Consider the following 19,644-nt stretch of genomic DNA (forward strand, 5'->3'; position numbering starts at 1 on the left):
AGTGCTTTTTCAAACATTATAATAGTGTTATTGGTTGTTTAAGAGGAGTGGGGGACATTACCAGTTTTTCCGATTATCCACATCTGTTTTGGTAAAGTCAGGATCCAGTGTAGGGTTTGCCTATGTTAAGTAAATGACCCTCAGTTTGTGTTAGGGCCATATTTCATTAGTGAGTGAGGGATGTTTAAATAGGATCTTATTACAAAAGTCATATGATCCTATTCATCTCAATCGTGGTGCAGTTACTGAGTGAGTTCAATACAATCGGACGTTGAATAAAGGATGGGTTCATGGGATACAGCGACTCCTGCAGATGATTTATTGTACTGCTTTACATTATGAATTAGTAGAGAGGGCAGCAGGGAGGAAGAGAGGAGGAGGAAGATAACGGGAATTATTTTGAGGTGAAGTGGTTATGAGAATTGTACGTGATTGCTGTAGCTGCCGAGTTTCCATATATTCAAACACTATGTTGGATTATAATCATTATAATTACATATTTTCCTCTCACCCTCGCTTAGTCAGATAAACCTTACGACTGTACTTTTCCAAATGTGGAAACAATTAGTAGTAAATTAAATTGTGACACTGTGACACACATCAGTCAGTTTAAATATGTACATTGAAGGAAAGCTAAAGTGATCGCCGAATAAAACCTGGAGATAACACAGGAATGAATAAAAATATTTTACTAGGAGGAGCAACGCGTCCACGATACAAATAAGTTTGTCTCTTATCGGCTTCTGTACCTGCACCAGGAAGTGGCTACAACTTCATTCATTCATTCTGTACTGTTTTGCAGTGGTAAATACACACAGATCTACAACTACTGGTTGAAGTATTTCAAAATGCGCAGAAGAACCGAGGGTCAAACACCACACGACGAACGTCCCAATGCAAATAAGAAGGTACGCAGTATATGTAATGAAACGAATGTGCAACGTAACAGCTAACATTAGCCACCTGGCTACCAAGAGTAGTGAGTACAGTCTCTGTTTACGTCTTTCAGGTCTGTTAACAGATTTCATGCTACAAACATACGTAACAGCACAATATAGATATCGGACACGTCTCCGTTTATGGAAAAGAATTACTGTCAAAACACTTCCATTAACATACAATTTACTCGGTTTGTGGAATATAAATAGAGTGTATTTTTTAGAAAACATTATTGCCCTTACGTCCTTAACTCGGCATGGATCGTTTTTGCCAATAGTTCCTCTATGATGGCATATGACATATAATACATATTATAACAGTTAAGTACACTTTGATTTGCCCTTTCTATTATAGTAACGACTTCTTCAGTTATTACTCATTTATTATATTTAAACACATGTCATACAATCCATCACGGTTCATCAAGGTTTTGAATTACTTTTGCAGCAAAGAGTGAAGTTGGGGCAGGACATCTTAAAAATTGCAAGATATAAATGCTTGAAGATCAAAGTCGCTTCTCACTGTTGCATGATTCTATGATGATTCAGTTATTACTATTTTTATACATAAAGTCACATTGTATATACTCCACTTTCCACATACACATTCATCTGTACAATTGTAAATTTATTTATAAGCTCTTTATTTTACTTTTTTTTATTCTTTACAGTTTCGGTAAGATAACTGTGTGTTATTTTTAGATTTATGTTTTGCTCTTAATATGTTGATTGCACCAACTACCAAAGCAAATTGTAAACCTACTTGGCAATAAAGACCCTTCTAATTCTGACTTCTTTGCATCATTCTCCCTACAGGAGCAACCAAAAGATCAGGATCAAGGACAGCAGCCTGCTGCTAAAGGTGGATTTAGCTTTGGATCTGTGCTCATCAACATTGGAAAATGTTTACTCTTGATCATCATCATCCCCCCTTTTCTCAACTATGCATCACTGCAGAAGGAGGGTCAGATGCTCGTGCCTACAGGTTTTCACATTTCTTGTATTTGCAAAAGTCTTATTATATGATTTATTTTATATGATGTCGCTTGCACATTGAGGCCATCATCTATGACGATCTTCATGCTGAATGTGAATGTGTCTCTCTCCTCCTGCTTACATCCAGATGGCCAGATTGTAGATGTTGGTTTAGGTCAAAAGATGCACCTTTTGTGTAAAGGAAAAGGGACACCAGTTGGTAATAAAATGCATTTTCTGTGAATTTTCTATGAATATTCTCAAGTTATAATACATGCTTTACATTTCCTGTCAATTATTCTATTGCTTTTCTGTTCTTTCAGTCATATTGGATGCACCAACTGGAATGTCCTCAGATATTTGGTTTTATGTCCAGGAGAGTGTTGCTCAGCTAACAAAGGTGGGGGAATTGACATAACTACTGTGTACTGCTTGAATGTGTTTGGGAATGATGCATCTGAAAGGTATACACATTTTTGATAGGATATTACAAACATTTAATAAAGCTAAATTGCAATATTTATTCCTAGCATGCGCTGAAGGTAGTTAGCATGCAGAAACAGTTTTTGGTTTTCACCAAGGAAATTAATTAGGGCGTATTTCTTGTGACAATGTGTTGTAGTCAGAGGGCATGTAGGGACAGTCTCTGCAGCAGCTCAGTCACATCTCCTCTGATCAGTGAGAAATCAGCATAGCAGAAAGTCTGAGCTGACAGCCTGCCCCTTGTCATTTGTCTGAAATGTGAATGAGGTTACAGACTTGTTGGCAAAGAACTTAGATACATCTGAACCAATTACCAATAACACCGGTACCCAAACACAACTCGCATAATAGTGTTTACACCTGGATCCTCATCTTTTTAAATGGAGATTGTTGCTCAGCCGTCATGCATTTTGCATGAGTGCTTATCTAGGATAAGGAGGTGCTGGCTTAGGCCTGGTCTGTATTGAGAGCATGTTAGGTGGTATGTGGAGCATGGTGTTACATAAGAATAGGGTACCATTCTAAACTGCTATGCCCTCTGTTTGTCATGTTGCCCAGGTTTGTACCTATGACAGAATGGGACTGGGCTTCAGCAAGCGGCTGATGCAGAATGAAACCACAGGAACAGAGAAAGTTTGGGGGATGTCAACAACTGGACGGTGAGCATTCCGCTTTGATATTCATATTGAATCCAAGGACTTTAATGTCAAATCGTTATTGGTATTGCTTTGGTTCTATTGTTCTTTTACTGTACAGTTGAGTCTTTGTCATTCTAATCAATCTTACTTCCAGCATTTTCCATTTTAAGAAGTGCTAAGCTGACTCCGCTAATTGCCTGGCAGTGAAATGACAAACATAGTTAATGACATGCTGGCAACAACTTTCTTTGGCGTTGGACTCCTCTCTGCGTGGCGTTGGTGAGGTCTTGGCCAGGGTCTTCATGGATTATTCATCCCTCAGTTGTAGATAGAATCTGGTGAGTCGAGATATTTTTCTCAGGAGTTGGAGGAGGCTAAACCTTCAGAAGAGGAGAGGTGACAAGCTATCAATGAAGCTGTTTTAATGTGTTTTAAACTAGGATTTATATGCAAAGACATATAAAGATGCTTTATTGTTGTCCATGTGAAATGACATAGGGGAGGCGGCATGTTTGCAATGTCCTAAAATGTGAGGATCTGAGGACGGAATGAGAGATAAGAAGTGGCTGTGGTGTCTTGGGACTCTAGAGATCCTGAGTGCAGCGGCTGAGATGAATGTCCTTCAGGTCAGGAACTGTGTTCCTATGAAGTGTTATGCAGTCTTGATCAGTTTCTGTCCTGAGGCGGTGCAGCTGTGGAACCATTCTGTTCTACAGTTAGCACCGGCTCTGTACTGCAGGGATAAATGTTCAGCAGAAGCTGCTTGTCTCAGCTTACTGAGGAAATACTGTCTCTGCTGTGCCTTTATTTTTTACCAGAGGTCCTCTTCAACATGGACTCCTGCTAACCTAAAGCCAGGCAATGTCTTCACCTTGTCAACATTTATGCAGATGAACTTATTAAGACATTAACATGGAGGTTTGGTTATTTTACTGGCTGTGGCTCCTTTACTTCCTACGTTACTTCCTGAGGCCATTTTGTCTGACAACTGGACAGCAGAATTGTCAGACAAGACAGGTGGAGTTGGCTCCATTTAGTGGAAATAAGACTGACTGTACACAAATTGACAACAAAATTACATTTGTTAAAAAAGTAAAGAAATGAGGCAGAAATTGTAACCCAAGACAGTTTTTGTGGTATTTTTCGTGTGTCAGAGGCAGTTTTGTCTGACACCTGATCTTGTTATTCCTGATGCTCGCTGCCTTTCTGGATGAGGAGTGATGCTGTTCTCTCTGATGTCTGAAAACCGATGTCGAGGTCTGAGGATGTCCTGAAATGAGACATGAGAATATTTAACACTGTGCTCAGTCAGCTTCTCCTCAAGTCATTTTCTAGTTGTTACTGCTGCTGTAACTGCTGATGTGACAAAAGCTGATATTAGTCTACCCACAATTCATTTATTTCTTTTTTGCAGGTATTGCATTTTGCACTGTGTTAATTTGTTTAGAAGTGCTTGACCGAGGCAGAAAACAAATGAATGTCGAAAAATGTGTGCCAGCAATCATGTGTGTACATGGTTGACATCAAGTATCGTCCTGAAATCTGAAACATCATCTGGAATTACATTATTATGCACTCAGCTTGTTGTAGAGTTCCTTTTTCTACCTAGAGACCAAAAATCAAAGTCATTGTAGCTTTTAACTTCCTCCGCAGCTCCCTTGTAAAGAAATTGTTTCAAATCACGGAAAAAGCCAATTAGCATAATGTTGAATTAAATGAGTGAGTGGGCTGTTTTACACAAGCAGCACCATCTGTCTCATTAACCTGTTCTTGCTGAGTTCAACTGAAATCAACGTGTAGGCAATCTTAGATGAATTGTTGGCATTTGTAGTTGTAGTGTAAGCAAGTAGAGCAGGTGACTGTAGTTCCGACCGATCCTGGCAGTGACACAGGTCTGCTTCAATCATCCGTACCTTTTCACTAGACGTTGGGATTCTTATTTCTGCTGTAAGTATCTGATGTAGACTCTGATGTGACTCAAAGGTTGTAAATATTCACAACATTGCAGTGAAAGGAAATAGTTGAAGGTGATGTGAACAGATTAAAACACGGGCAGATTTCTTGTCAGCACTTACGAACCGAATGATAGTTGTGTTAGAGTGTGTACATCGGTAAGTGCCTCTATTACAACGTCAAGCCGCAAATCAACACTTGGGATTAAATGAAGTTCTTATATTCAGTATTGTTATACATTTGTGGAGCAGTATTATAAATATCCATTGGGCGTCGAACACAATCCACTCCTGAAAATGGTATTTTCTTGATTAAGTGGCTGGTTGGGCCGCTCAGTGATTGTTCCAGAGACTGATCCGTGCATTGCCAAATAGTGCACTGCATCACTCCGGTTAATGCGTGACAGCCCTGCCCTTTTCTGTACCGCACTGCCGTGGGATTCGGCTGTAATCTTCATGTCTCTGACACCGTAATGCATTTGTCAAGCCTTAAATCTGTGTAAGGGATGAGCAAGAGTGGCGCGCTGGCGGTCAGTCGTCTAGTTTACCTTGGCACCCGGCCGCAAAAGGATGTATGTGCAATGCAAGCAATCAGTTTTCCAGAATCCAATACCTCTGGGAGTTTGATGACTATGTAACCTTACCCTGCAAGTCTTGTGAAGCCTCTTCATTGCAGTATGACACCTTGGGTTTGATTTATTAGCACAACAAACCTGGGACAGCAGATGGCTGAGAGGAGCTGCAGCATCTCTTGTAATAATGATTCTTCCTCTGATGATCTAAATTTGTTGGGAATTTTTTTTCCCCTGCAGTATTTTGCACATCCTTGAGTGAGCGGCTCCTTCGTTTGGATTTCAGCAGTGTGGTTTATTTTTGTACGAGTGAGACACTGTGTCTGGAAAGGGATTGAATGCAAAATTGAAATCCACTCTTGACTTTCATTCAGTTGGAAAATTTAGTATGTTTGTCTAGTAAAGTGTCTTCCTTTGGTTCCTTTTTTTGGTAGAGCTTGCTCAGAGCACGAACCTTTCTGTCCTGTATCCAGTAATATAATTAGCCACCAAGAGTTCAATACTGAACCAATCACAAGTTAAGTTTAGTTGTTCGGGTTAAGACAAACAAGCTGCACTACACCAGCAAACACATCAATCACATTGGGATTGTTTTAGTCTTGTGCTGTTTCCGACATGTCAGTATTGCCTGTCCTGGAAGTAGACAGACATGGAGTAAAGGCTTTAATGAAGGGAATGTCCTCTCTTCTAGGCTTAAGAAAGTATGAGTCACATAGTGTTCTGTACTTCAACATCCTTCCTTTATTACTCAGTGTACTCATTACACGTGATGATAGGAGATCAGGCCAATCATTCTGTGCTTCACACAGTAGGAGGTTTCCCTACTTTTGGGTCATGTTTGCTTCTTAGTAATATCTCCTGTGGATGATGAGCACATTAACACATTTAACACCAACATTAGACATTAATGAGATTAATGCTGGCCTGTTGTTGTGTTCATCTTTCATGTTAGGAGCTGCAGGCTCTTCTAACTCAATAAATAAACCTCCTGGCCCAGTTTGCCAGTGTGTCCTGGTTTCACACAGAGACAGATGAGCTGTTGTTGTCTTCCAGGATGGTAGACGATTTGCACCGACTCCTACAGGCTGCCGCCATATCCAAACCCCTCATCCTGGTGGGCTCTGAGCTCGGTGCCCTCAATGCCAGATTCTACAGTCACATTCATGACGTGTAAGTATTTAACTGTGGATGGAGTCATGTCAAAGATCTACAAAATGGACTTAAGATTCAATAACGTTACATCAAAGGTGTCCCATATTTTTGGCTAATGGAATTTTAAGGCAAATCACATTTCTGTTCAAACATTGTTTAGAAAATCAAATTCCTCAATTATCCTGTGTTTGTCAACTAAGTAGAGGGAAAAGATAATTTTCACATCACTGCTTCCTTTTTTTATTTGCATTTTCCACCCTGTCTCAAGGTTTTTGGAATGGGATTTGTAGAGCAGCAGCAAAAATGGAGGCCAAATTAATTTCAAGATATGAAATGATCTAACAAATCTTCTGTTGAAGTCATGAGATTGCTAACCTTAGACTGGCTACACATCATGTAGTAGACATTGCCTCAACTTGATCCTTCAAATTCATTGTACTGTCTCACACATACCGGCATCCGCTCCCATCCTGTCCATAACTCAACTATCCCAGAGACAACATAGTGATTGATAGGACTGGGGCGCCTGTACGAGGAATGAAAGATTTAGCATTCAATCAGCCATGATGTAACAGCCATTAGAGGAGAAAATTAAGTAGTGGTGAGTGGATGACACCTCACCAAATGAAAATGTTGCCCCTGGATATGGTGTGCATCTGTCTGTAGGTACTGGGAATAGACAAATCTAGAGAAGGACAGACAGGATGGCTCTATCCATCTCACACTCATTACAGCCCAGGCCGGCAGGGTAAAGTGGACAAGAGTAGTCGATGAGTCTTACTTCATCTGAGTGCGTATGTGTGTGTTTGTGTGTATGTGTGTGTATGTGTGTGCGCACGTATGTCCGTCCTCTCTTTGTCCCTCAGGCAAGTGTCAGACCTGGTGCTGATCGATCCCATCCCAGAGGACATCTTCCTGGACGACCAGTGGAAGGAGTACTGGTGAGTTTATAGCAGTCTTTCCGAGAAGTAGAAATGATGGAATGCGAAGAAGAAAATACAGGCAAGAAAAGAGAGAGGGAGAGAGAGAGAGAGAGAGAGAGAGAGCGAAATGGAGGATGATAAGGAGCTCTGAAGGCCAGAGAGAAGCCGATAAAAAGCGAGAGGGGCGGGGGTGAGTGAGCAAGTGCACCAAGAAAAAGAGGATTAGGATGAAGGGAGAGGAGGCAGAAGTGGCAGCATGTTCCATGAGTCGAGCTCCCGACTCTTTCATTATTGGCCATATGCAGAGAATTCACCCACAGTTGATTATCTTCTCTGGGTGGGGCTCATTACCGTGATTAATTGGGGGCCAAAGAAAGTCATTAGCCGATCACTCTCTTTTGGCGTGAAACAGATGAAAGGGAGGACAAGCTTTGTGACGGCGGTGGGGACTGATGACAGAAAGTGTAATAACACTGCTTTAATCCTCCAGACGAGATATATTTGGAGTGGCAGTCATTGTCGCAGCATACATCTCATTATGCTTTCATTATCATATAGAGAGGATGGGTTATTATTAATGATAACTAAGAGAACAGAGGAGGAATGTTGGTCCAACGGGTAATTATGTAACAGCATCAGAAAGATATTGATGAAGATAAGTGCTGCTTGGGTGAAGGGAGAGTTGATTTGATTTTGAGGCACATCTGGCTTCATATTTTCCACCCGTTTGTTAGTTTGTTGGCTCCAAACTGGGGTTTGGTGATCGTGTATGCTGTGTTTGCTCTCCTTGCCCATCTAAACCACCTGTTCTGCACGGGCCACTGCTTTCTCTGTACAGTCCCATCCACAAGCTGCGATGTGTGTGTGTGTTTGTGTGTGCTCACGTTTGCACGGCACCTCCATTGTCAATTCTGCAAAATAGCACAGGCTTTTCAGTTTGTAGGACTCTGATTACACTTGGTAGTCATTATTTGTATTGAGCACACTTGCACACACAACGCTCCCGAGAAAACCCGGAGCGTCACTCTTTGTCTCTCTCACACACACACACACACACCACACGTGTTTGTGTATGTGTGAGTGTGTGCGCGTGCGTGCGCGTGTGCGACTTCAACAAGTCTGCCCTCTAAACCGTACACGTTCTCTCTGCTGACACATGTCGGTGATGTCATTGTCGGTTTGTGAGGCAGCACTCAGGCACCTTGAGTTGACTTATGAGGTAATCGCAGTCTGAAATCACAAGTAGATTCAGTATTTCTTAAATATGAGTGACTATGTGCTCATTTGTGACAGAAGATGGAGAGATCAAACGTTCTCAATCTTGTTTCATCCGAGGTTCTGTCCACCGATGTTGCCTCACAGGTTATATAACGATGTGTTAAGCCAGTTAAGAAATAGATTTTTGAAAATAGCATTTGTAATTTGTACGTGAGTGAAAGTGGAACAGCAGCATTTATCAGGGGTATGTGTCCAATTATCCTCTGATTAATAGGCATTCATTTCACTGCGTACATGATAGTGTAGCCACAATCCAATTACACTGTAGAGGAGCAGGGGAGGGAGGAAATGAACCAAAGATTTACACTTACTCCATGAAGAAACAATTTTATCATTGCTTCTGTGAGTCTGATGGGGGAAATAAAAATAGAACCCGGAATGCGACTTTCCCTATGAAGACAGAGAGAGGAGCGGTAACACGACTCCCGTATCCTTCACTTCACCCCAGGGCTATTGGTATTCTTCAATCTGCGTTCCTTCCTTTGTTCCCTTTTATTGTTCTACAAGGTAACATATAGGTGTGTATTTCTGTTCAGATACAGGCTTATTAGCTGTAGGAGGTCTCGCCATGTTCAGTACACAAGATAAGTAAAGCCAGAGGGGAGAGCAGCTGCACCTGAGGAGGGTTGTGGGGAGACCGTATCAGCTTTGCACTGGGACTGAAGGATTAACACATCAAAGACCGGCTCATTAACGGAGGCTCGCTCCAAAAACGAGTTCTGTTTGTCCTGTAAAGTGACTCACCGCCGTCTCCCGCGAGAGCCGTCTCTGCGTTTGTGCATGCACGTATATGCAAAGGCAAAGGGGGTCAACTTTCTTATTTGGGATTTCCCTGGCGGGGGTCGCCGTGTGTGTCTCATTTCCTTGCGGGCTTAGATAAAGCTTCCTGATGAAAAGTCAAGCAGTGGGTCCAGCTTCAGGGATTAGGAGAAGCCCCCCCCTTTTACATCTGAACAAATTGCGTCAGGAATGAGGTTTTAAATCCCGCTGCGCTGTCTTGTGTTTGTTTCACCGGCTCAAGTCGAGGAAGTCAACCGACCCAACATCATTGTGCGTCTTCCCACTTGTGGACGGATCTCAAAGTAACATATGCCTAGAGATTTTCACAGAGCTGTTGTCTGTTCCTCCCCACTGAAGACAGCATGTCCTCTACTTATCAAGGCAAAACCTTACTGTACACATGGAGAATACCTGTTGTCTGCTGTCTTTGTTCCTCTGCTGTCACACAACTAAAGATCATTCTCTCTGGACTCTGTAGATCAACGGGGGCGGTGCCGGTCCAGCTGTCATTTAACAAAAGCTACTGACGGCAGACATGAACAGAACCAGAAGTGCACTAATAATTATTTTATCTTGTAGCATGCGTATAGAGTTGGTGTGTTCGAAAGATGAATGTAATTGTGTATGCAGTGCACTCAGGCGTGTGTGTGTGTGTCTCTACACAGGCATGTTTTTTTTTGTGTAGACGTGTTGTGTGTGAATGCAGGGTTAAATTAATTTAGCCTGTGCGGGATGTATTTGTTCAGAAGAGCAGAAACGGCAGCGCGGGCTTTTGTCTAATGGGATCGCCCTTACAATGAAATGAGTACTGATTGATTGGCAAACGCTCAGTAGTTGAATGTTCCATTACTGTGCGTAGTGCAACTCAGTCCTCATCACTTCTCAATGCATTTCACACTTTCAAGCATTTGTCGGTTTCTTTCCTTTGGTGGTAATTTGAATCGTTTGAGTTTAATACCGGAGGAGGGACTTAAGAGAAATCTATGGGCAGCTGTTGTCAGCTATGTAGAATACACACATCCTGTCACAAAAGTGTGTATCTCCAAGTTGAACTTTCACCAGGTGGTACAGCAGGTCACATCTTTGAACGGGAACACACAGACATCATTGCCTATTTCTATCTGATCTGGGCCTTTTGATGTAAAGCACCAGTGAAGTTCAGTGTTCAGCTGCCATAGTCTGCTTGGTCTCTGGCCCATTCTGAAGACTTTGACTAGCTATGTGTGTCAAACCCTGCCTTTGATCTGTGTTATCAAAAACTAATCCGGCAGAGTAAACTTCCTCCTGTTTTGATCTTACTTTCTCTTGCTCCCATATGTTGTTAAGCGTCCTGAGGAGCCCGTGACCCAGAACCAGAGCAAACAGGGAACTGATTTAAAAATGACCTTGTATGACCCTGTGTGTGTATAAGTTTATGTGCTTGTACACTTAATGTGCTGTGTACTCTTGTGTGTGTGTGGATACCTGATGCAAACTATTGCTGAGTTGTAAGGAGATGCTTCACCTAACAGCTGTGACTGTGGGCCTGCATGGAAGCCTGATTGAGTTAGGAGTCCCAGAATGAAAATGACACTTTCTCTCCCATCCATCATCCTACCTGTCATTAATATGCCCAGCCAAGACACACACACACAAGCACAAGCACAAGCACACGCACATGCACACGCACACGCTTATTTGTATGCGCACACACTTATTCAATAAGACCCTCACTCATAGCTTGATGTTGTGTGTGAGAGATAGAGATGTTTTGCTGCTCACCTGGACGCTGCTCAGTATGACAGGCAGCGTATGACCGTCACTCTGAGTGACGAGCCGCTTAGGTCTCACAACCGCTGCATTTGGTTTGATTTAAGAGCCAGACGGGGCTTTGTTACGAGGGAGAAGAGGAGGGTTTCTGTCCATCAGTGCTTCTCTTCTCTTCTCTTCTCTTCTCTTCTCTTCTCTTCTCTTCTCTTCTCTTCTCTTCTCTTCTCTTCTCTTCTCTTCTCTTCTCTTCTCTTCTCTTCTCTTCTCCTCTGTCATTTTCATTGCAGGGTTATCTCCCCTCCCTCCCTCCCTCCCTCCCTCCCTTCTTTGCCTGCATTGGTAAACAGCAGCGGTTAGTGATGACATATCCAGTGTTGTCCTCAGTCCATTTGCTTTCTCTGTGAGCTGTGTTCAATAACCCACCGGAGCGCATCTCTGCTCTGAACCCCCACAGGGGTCCCGGGCCTGAGATTGGCAGCAATCACCTGGCCAAGGAGGGATGAAGGTGGGAGTTGGCGGAACAGAGAGAAACACGTGGGGAGAATGAAGCACAAAGTGTTTACTATACACAGAACAAACACTTTTTTACAGCTGTGAAACACAAATAATAAATAAAATATTGTAGAAAATAGACTATCTTCAAAAGAGCATGAATGATGATAGATTATAGAACATAAACATAGTGCTGTTCTATCTTGCACAGTGCTTATAGTGTCCATCAGTATGCATTTACATAATAGCTCCCAGTGTGTCCTCCACCTCCTCCACCTCCTCCTCTTCCTCCTGACTCAGCTGGAGAAGCCCATGCAGGGACTCCCAGACGAGTCAGGAACGCCAATTAATTGTAATTAGCACCTCTGTAAGCGTAACTATTGCCGTTCCGCTCCACTAATGAAGCAGGGCCGCTGTAGCCCCTGTGTATTTACCCCGGTGTAATCTATCGTATTGATGAAGGCAGGGATGTAACCTGGAAGCTGCTGGCCTCTGTGTTTCCAAACGTTGGTTGATAATACAATCATGACACCATGTGGTCATTCTCTGTATTACATTAGTTGTTTTTGAGACCTACCTGCGCCTTTATTGAGTCTTTATGCTCACATTTGATGAGCTCAGATCCAAATCTATTGTAAAGCTACTTACTGGTTGATTACATATAGTGCAGTGATGCAGATGTATTACAGAATTGAATGTAGAGCAATATTTCCTCATATTTGTAGCTTTCCTGCAGTGCACATAAAACATTTAGTCTATATTATAAAAGGATAACTGAATGCACAATAATAGAATATGTCATTTGAATGCGTGCAATCAATTCTGTCTCAGTTTTAGATTTGTGTTAGCTGTTAAAAACAATTAGTTGTTTACAAAAATAATAAGATACAGTACATAAAGGCACTAAGACTATGACATGAAACCTCGACAAATTCAACACATGATGTGAAGAATGATATACAGTATCATTGTCATCGTCTTATGACACGAACCTACAAAAAACACAACATAGTTACCAGATCATAAAACACACTCTATGAAACGGTGCAGGCCTGAATGCTGGGTAACTGGCTGTGTGTGTGTCCTGATGTCACATGTTATACTCAGGTCATGTCACATGGTCAAACAGATTGTAGCCATGTGTTTTGATTGTGTTTTCTTTGCATGTCATAGAATCTATATGACATAACTGAATCATAATCCAGGTGCTCCAAACCATTTTCTTTGTTTTAGTGTGGTCCGGTGTGTTGGGCCATATTCTGCATCTTGTTTTCCCTAATTTGTAAAGTTTAATATAGGAAACAACCCTGGGAGCTTCTGTTTTTGATGAGGTCAGCGAGAATGTGTTCAATCGGCATCCTTGTCTCACAGTATGTGTGTGTTGCCGGCTCAGGCCTGAAGCAGCCGGCCAATAGGAACACAGTGAAGTTTGCACGAGGCGCTTTAAAGAGACAGTATCTAAAGTTACACGACATTCAATCTAAGCTCAGTGATGCTGCAGCGGGGGAGAGTCTGGGGGGAGAAGTTTGACTTTTTGCACATTGAAGCATTACTAAGGTTTCCAAAAAAAAGGCATCTAAATGAAAATGTAACAAATGAAATCTTTCTAATAGAGGCTCTATCAAATGTGTCCTCTTCACACTAAACTGCTGTCATAGATCTTGATAGAACATTGAGTTATTCAGGATCAGACTTCTCTTGGTGAAATTATCAGGGCCGCTGGAGAGGAAGAAGCACATCCTCAGGTCACTCTTCATCTCCATACATTACTGTAACAGACAGTGGAAAGAGGAATTTTAAAAGTCTTCCCTCTGCGTAATAGTTAGTTGAGCCTGGTGTAATAGTCCATGTTTAAATGTTCACTTCTCATTGTAATAGCTGGCAGAAGCTCGTGTAATAGTTTGGTGTTTTGTGTGTGAGCAGGCTCTCAGGTAACGGAGGCCCTGCATATGGAATGAGATGGTAATGAGGAGGAGGAGGAGGAGGAGGAGGAGGAGGGGAGCCTTATCACCACAGGGCCAAATTCCGACAGTGAATTGCGCAGTTGTAACAAAAGTAACAGAGCGTCCATTCAGCCTGCACTAATCCAGATGGGAAAGTCAAACAGCAGAAAGTCCACGGCACAAACTCATTTCATCACTTTATTAATTTAGATATTGCCTCCTCGCTCCTGTGGGGAGAGAAAAAAAAAGAAGAAGAAGCCCCTGTGAAATGACCAACATGGCTGAGGCGTTTTGCTCTACATGGTTCCCCCACTTCCTCTCCTCCCGTTATCTGTTTAATTCATCCCGCCAATCTTGGCTGTCTTTACCCACTAAATTTCCCTTTGACACGCATGCCTTGCTTCGCATAATCCTCACTCCGGGGCAGAATTAAAAATGGAAAAAAGAGGAGGGAATAGGACAGGTGGCTGGAGAATCCTTGAAATAATGTTCAATGCCAAAGCCAGGAATGATTTGACCAGATTGGAACTGGGGGGCTGATAGGGGGGGGGGGGGGGGAGGGAGGGAGGGGGGAGGGGGAGGGAGGGAGGGGGGTTTCTTCCCCGTCTCTTTTTTCTTTTATTTTTGGAATCAAGGGGCAAGGGAAAGGTGACAAGTGGAAAATGTGCAGAGGCTGAAAAGTCCCTAAAGAGGCAGGTCGAGGAGTCGGTTCTAAATTGTGGTGCCGGAATGACTTCAGGGGAAAGCGGTGGCAGGGAAGATGAGAATGTCAAAATGTCACTCTCCGGAGGTCTGATTTGAAAAGTTTACTCTTGTCTGCGGCAGAGAAAATGAGAACTGTCTGCTTGTTTCTTTTCCCCGGCCCTCTGCATGCACCGCTGACCTGCAGGGAGCGTTTATGCACCAGGAATACAGCAGAGGTGCTTATCTTTAGACGGGCGTTTGTAGCAGCGGTCCAACACCTATTCGCCCGCTGGTGTCATCAACCTTATCGGGCCGATCGCTGCTGAGATGAGCCGGGGGCAGACTTTTGATAATTGAAGGCTCAGTTGTTAAGCAGTGCGTCACATCAACAACAGGAGGAATGGGTTCTTTTACACATGAACAGTGCATGTTTATGATAAAGGCCTGATATGAGGAGCACAATGCCTGTCTGGTGCCAAATGCAGTTTACTCTGCCTTGTGTTGAAGATGCTGTAAGCCTTGTAGAAGCCATTACTGATAAAAGGCAAACCTGTGTGTGTGTGTGTGTGTGTGTGATAGCTGGTTACTGGACTGAGAGTAGATGGTGCAATTTGATTGTAATTGATTTTTATTGATGAGCTGTTGAACCGCTGGACTGGATAAGTATCTGTGGTTGATCCAGAGGGCCATCCCGGGCCAAGATCAGGTGTAAGACCGAGGTGCGGACAGGGAAGATTGGCTCCTGGTCCACGGGAGCTGATCTACAGTTTGTGGGCTGCGTGTCGGGAGCACGGCACAGCACACGGTGACGACGGCGGCGGCGGTGGCAGCGGCAGCAGGCGGGCGGGCGGGCACCACTATTGATTGGGCTCCACAGGCTGAGACCGGCCAATTCAGAGCACCAGTGAGCCGAGACCGATTGGGCCTCCTGAGTTACAAAATCCCAGAGCTCATCTGCTGAAAAAAAAGAGCGTTTCTCATTCCCAAGGCAAATGTCTCTGAGAAAGTTTGAGATTTTAGGTTGGAAAAAGAGCAGAAGAAGGCGAATAAGCATTTATGACTGTGGTTAGGTTCCTATTATTTTCATATTTGTCATTTTCTAATTTTGTAATTTCATCTCCATCAACATTTACTGTTTGAAATGTACCGTTGCCTTCTAGTTTCTCTCCTGCTATTAAGTTTATTGTTCAGCTGAACTTCACCAGATTCTAGAGAGCGTTTTTATGTAAGGTGTATATAACCAACTTCTTTTTGGCTTTCAGTTGTATATACAACGTGTGTGTGTGTGTGTGTGTGTGTGTGTGTACTGCAGGTACGGTAAGCTGTTGCCGTCTCTCCAAGCCAAGCAATTTTCAGCAGCTACAGGGTTAAGCCGCATGCTGATCATCCTGGGAGTCATGGAACCAACTATCCAAGGTGACAACATCTCAGAGGAGGTCATACAGCGGCAGGTCAGGCTCACACACGTACACACACGTACACACAAGTACACACACACAAAACACAAAGGACCCATTTCAAAGAAAGACAGGAGCAAACTTGTCCCGTAGTGCCTTGCTTCAAGTGCAGGTCAGGCTCAGTTTAGATATGATTTATGGATACAATCAGACAACATTAGACGAGAAAGTCGCTCTGTTCAAACTCTCCTACAGCCTTTAACATCGTAAAACCCACTGCTGCCATGTTTGGTGTTCAGCCACAGGGTGGTGCTGCTGTGAGAATAATCCAGCTCATCCTCAGAGCAGAGACAAGCCGAGGGCAACTGCAAAACCTTTTGTTTTCATATCATCAGCAGAGGTGAATTTGCCATGATATGACACCAGGCGTAATTTTCAAATAAATGAAAATTGAAACTATCCCCGGTCGGTGTTGACATGACGACACAAACGCACCGCATCTCCTCAAACTTGCTGTATTGTAAACTCAGCCCTTTGACAGGTCACTGGGGAGACAATTTAGGAGGGAATTGCTGCTGGTGTGGACTACAAGCCTTTTCTCATCCTGTGCTGTGTATTGCAGATGACTCTTTTGTATTGATTGTGCAGTCATCCATACTCTGATCTGCTGCGGATCTGTTCTGAAATACACAGAGTGATGACAGCCCCGCCTGTCCTCAAGCCCTGTAGTCATTTTTGTTCGCTGTTAAGGAAAACGTGTTACGCAGAGGAGTCGTAATGAATTTGGATTTGAACAACAAGCAATATCTTTACGGTTACATGAGGAAATGCACGACATGGACACACACACCTCAAAGAGTCACATAGGGAAACAGAGACAGGGAACAGAGGTACATTTATTGCCGTTTAATGCGAGTGAATCATTCAATCTTGATGAGAGAATCAATTTAAAGCGTCACAACTCAAGATACTGGACTTTAACTGCCCTTTGAATTGTTTCTTCAGTCGTTCGTCACTTAATTTGTGTGCATCTGCCTGCACGAGGCGACGCTGGCGGCTCCTCGGCGGACGCGAACAGTTCGTTAAGGCGCCTTGTTCTCTGCTGCCAGCCACCCACGATTTGATGGCAGCAGTGATGAGGGACCTATTTCAGCTTTTCAAGTATTACAGTTGTTGCCAAGGAGATAAGGACATCATTGTGCTTGAATTCTCTAAGGACAGAGAAAGGGTTTGTAGAAAGGCTAGTGAAGGTTAGAACACACACGCACACAGAACTCAATAGAGCATGCAGTCCATTTCTCAAGGGCATGTTCTGTGACCACCGCTTAATTGAACCGGAGCAGAATTGTTTGCTGCTATGTTAATGGCACTAAAGCTATCTGGTCTCATCACACGCGTGCGATGGATACAGTTAAAGGGCGATTCTGCGTAATGTAAGAATTCACATCTACCCCGGCTGCCTGCTGAACTCGCTCCCATCAGGCTGTAGAATGGGGAGAAACCAAGGCTTAGATTTCTGATGTGGTATAAATATTCGGCTGTGACCCACGACATGAACCGGAGACTCGCTACCATTCACTTCATTCAAAACGACTCAATGGTGCAGCGATAGCTTCCTTTTTTTATTCTCAGTGGCAAAAGGAAATTCAGACCGGCTTTGTCCCAGAGTTTATGAACATGCTTGCATGAATTTAATACCACATTATGACTCCTTGATATGAAGTCAAACCTCAACACAACTCATTATTTTCTTTATGTAAAATATCGTTTTCAGGTTTTCAGGTAATTTCTTTTTTTAAATGAGTATATCCAACACTTTCATCACACTCTAACATAACATGTATAATGTTGACCTCCTCCATGATCTCCATCTGAAGAAGTTTCTTGCTGGGATGATTTATGTTTATGATTCACTATTTAATCCTCCAAATTGACATAAAGTACGCAAACAAGTCAGCACTTTACGTTATGGTTGATTCTGTTAAACCGCATATTGAATACTGACTGATTTACGTCATGTGTTTGTTACAGAAATACCTGCTTAGTAACCCGGCCCATCAGAGCAGTGCTGTGGACGAACATTACTTCATGAATGAAAGCGCAGCTCAAGTTAGGTAAGCTAAACGTACAGTGAAATGCAGCAAGTCCTCGTTTGTATTTTTACATGTTAAGCAAAAATAACGTTGACATTTCTTTGTCTTTAAAGGGACATCACAATGTTTAAGCCACTTTCCAGCAGAACGTTGGTGAGCGTGATCACCGGGGATTCCTTTGACCAGCAGATACCGGAGCACCTCAACCAAGTGAGCATGTTTAGCTGTACAACACTCGTATATTACACACCCACTAAACAGTACAACACCAAACTCAGAATAACTGAATGTTTCTCTGATTTACCAGATGGTTGCAAAGCTTCAAAAGAAGTTCCTGTGGGAGTTTTATCCATCAGCCAATCACCTTCACATAAAAGGAGCAGACCGCCGAATGATCTACAAGAAACCATCTGCCATCACCCAGCACCTGAAGAAACTAATCAACCAGCGGCAAGACCGACAGCAGAGCGGGTGACCTGTGACTCAGAGTTTTAACTTTACCCAACTCCTGGGCAAAGTAAGAGATGAATATGTTTCAGTATTCCATCAGATGTCTTTATCTCTCTTTAGAGATAACCCAAATGTTTGTCAAGGTTAGAAAGCACAAACAATGAATGCTTTTTCTGGACATGTTTTTGGATCGTTGGAAGCCTTTTAATGATTGGATCGCTTTCAGTGTGACTTTGCAACTTGTATCAGTCTAGCCAGTGCCAAAAAAAATTCAGGAGTTGTTATCAATGTGAAAGCCACACACGTTTCTGCCCATAGAGGCGATTATGATGAAGCATCCTCTGTTTCTGCTGTTTGATTCTGTATCGTGCATAGAGACGGTAACTAGCAGACATTTATGGACTCATGTTGATTTTGTTAATGTTATCAAAAATTCTCAACTACTTCACATCTCTAAGTGTATTTTGTTTCCTCTGGTGGCATGTATGAGCTGTTCATGTGTGTGTGAACAGTAACTGCAAAAAAAAGACAAGACAGCAGCGGATTATCCTGAGGATTTAAGTTTAATTATGACACCACATCAAAATAAAAATTTCCAACAGATCTGGAATTTTATTCCATCCATATACATGCATAGCAACAACGTTTTAAGAAACATTTTCTCCCATAATCAGGACATTGGAATGATAATTTTACATCAGTATTCCCACCAACCTCCCACCCATCTTGTTCTTCGGCAATAAACTTAATTCTTGTACATCTTTTTTTCCCCCCTATGGGTTTACAAATAATTATATGCACAGCCCCCATTTCATAATACTGCTTTCAGTAATGTTCCCTCATTTACAAAGTATTGCATTGAGAGCAAATTTCAAAAAGGGAGACCAAAGTGTATCATCAAACAGAAATACGAGTACTATACAAGAATGCTGCCATCCTCATGAAAACATCCACATCTGAATTGAAGAAAAGAGACAGGGACAAACAGCCACATATGTATGCAAAGCCATGTGTATATGCCAAAATGTACGATGCAGGGTTGTGCCTGGTTATCACCGCCAAACGGTGAGTTTTTTGAAGGCTCACAAGTCATTCACTGCGATCTGCAAGTGACATTTTTGGGCATATACAGAAACTGGTACAGC

General features: G+C 42.7%; 1 protein-coding gene across 1 annotated transcript; it reads left to right on the forward strand.

Moving 5' to 3' along the window:
- The first annotated feature begins 750 nt into the window (after positions 1-750).
- LOC143001025 (uncharacterized) lies at positions 751-19,509 on the forward strand. Its single transcript, XM_076150571.1, has 11 exons — positions 751-908; positions 1,755-1,923; positions 2,062-2,133; positions 2,237-2,313; positions 2,955-3,055; positions 6,612-6,728; positions 7,577-7,651; positions 15,872-16,010; positions 17,988-18,070; positions 18,163-18,259; positions 18,357-19,509. The coding sequence occupies exons 1-11, from the start codon at positions 849-851 to the stop codon at positions 18,522-18,524; spliced, it is 1,158 nt and encodes a 385-aa protein (XP_076006686.1). The 5' UTR covers positions 751-848; the 3' UTR covers positions 18,525-19,509.
- The last annotated feature ends 135 nt before the right edge of the window (positions 19,510-19,644 follow it).

Source organism: Genypterus blacodes, unplaced genomic scaffold (assembly GCF_046128005.1).
Source record: "Genypterus blacodes isolate CSIRO-AG114 ecotype Tasmania unplaced genomic scaffold, CSIRO-AGI_Gbla_v1 ptg000052l_1, whole genome shotgun sequence".
NCBI classification, from domain to species: Eukaryota; Metazoa; Chordata; class Actinopteri; order Ophidiiformes; family Ophidiidae; genus Genypterus; species Genypterus blacodes.

Bases quoted from the DNA above. Each gene is read 5' to 3' on its own strand.
- LOC143001025 (XM_076150571.1), top strand. From the start codon at position 849: ATGCGCAGAAGAACCGAGGGTCAAACACCACACGACGAACGTCCCAAT. The intron at 2,134-2,236 runs GTAATAAAATGC...CTGTTCTTTCAG, and splicing joins AGGAAAAGGGACACCAGTTG to TCATATTGGATGCACCAACT. The intron at 18,071-18,162 runs GTAAGCTAAACG...TTGTCTTTAAAG, and splicing joins GAAAGCGCAGCTCAAGTTAG to GGACATCACAATGTTTAAGC.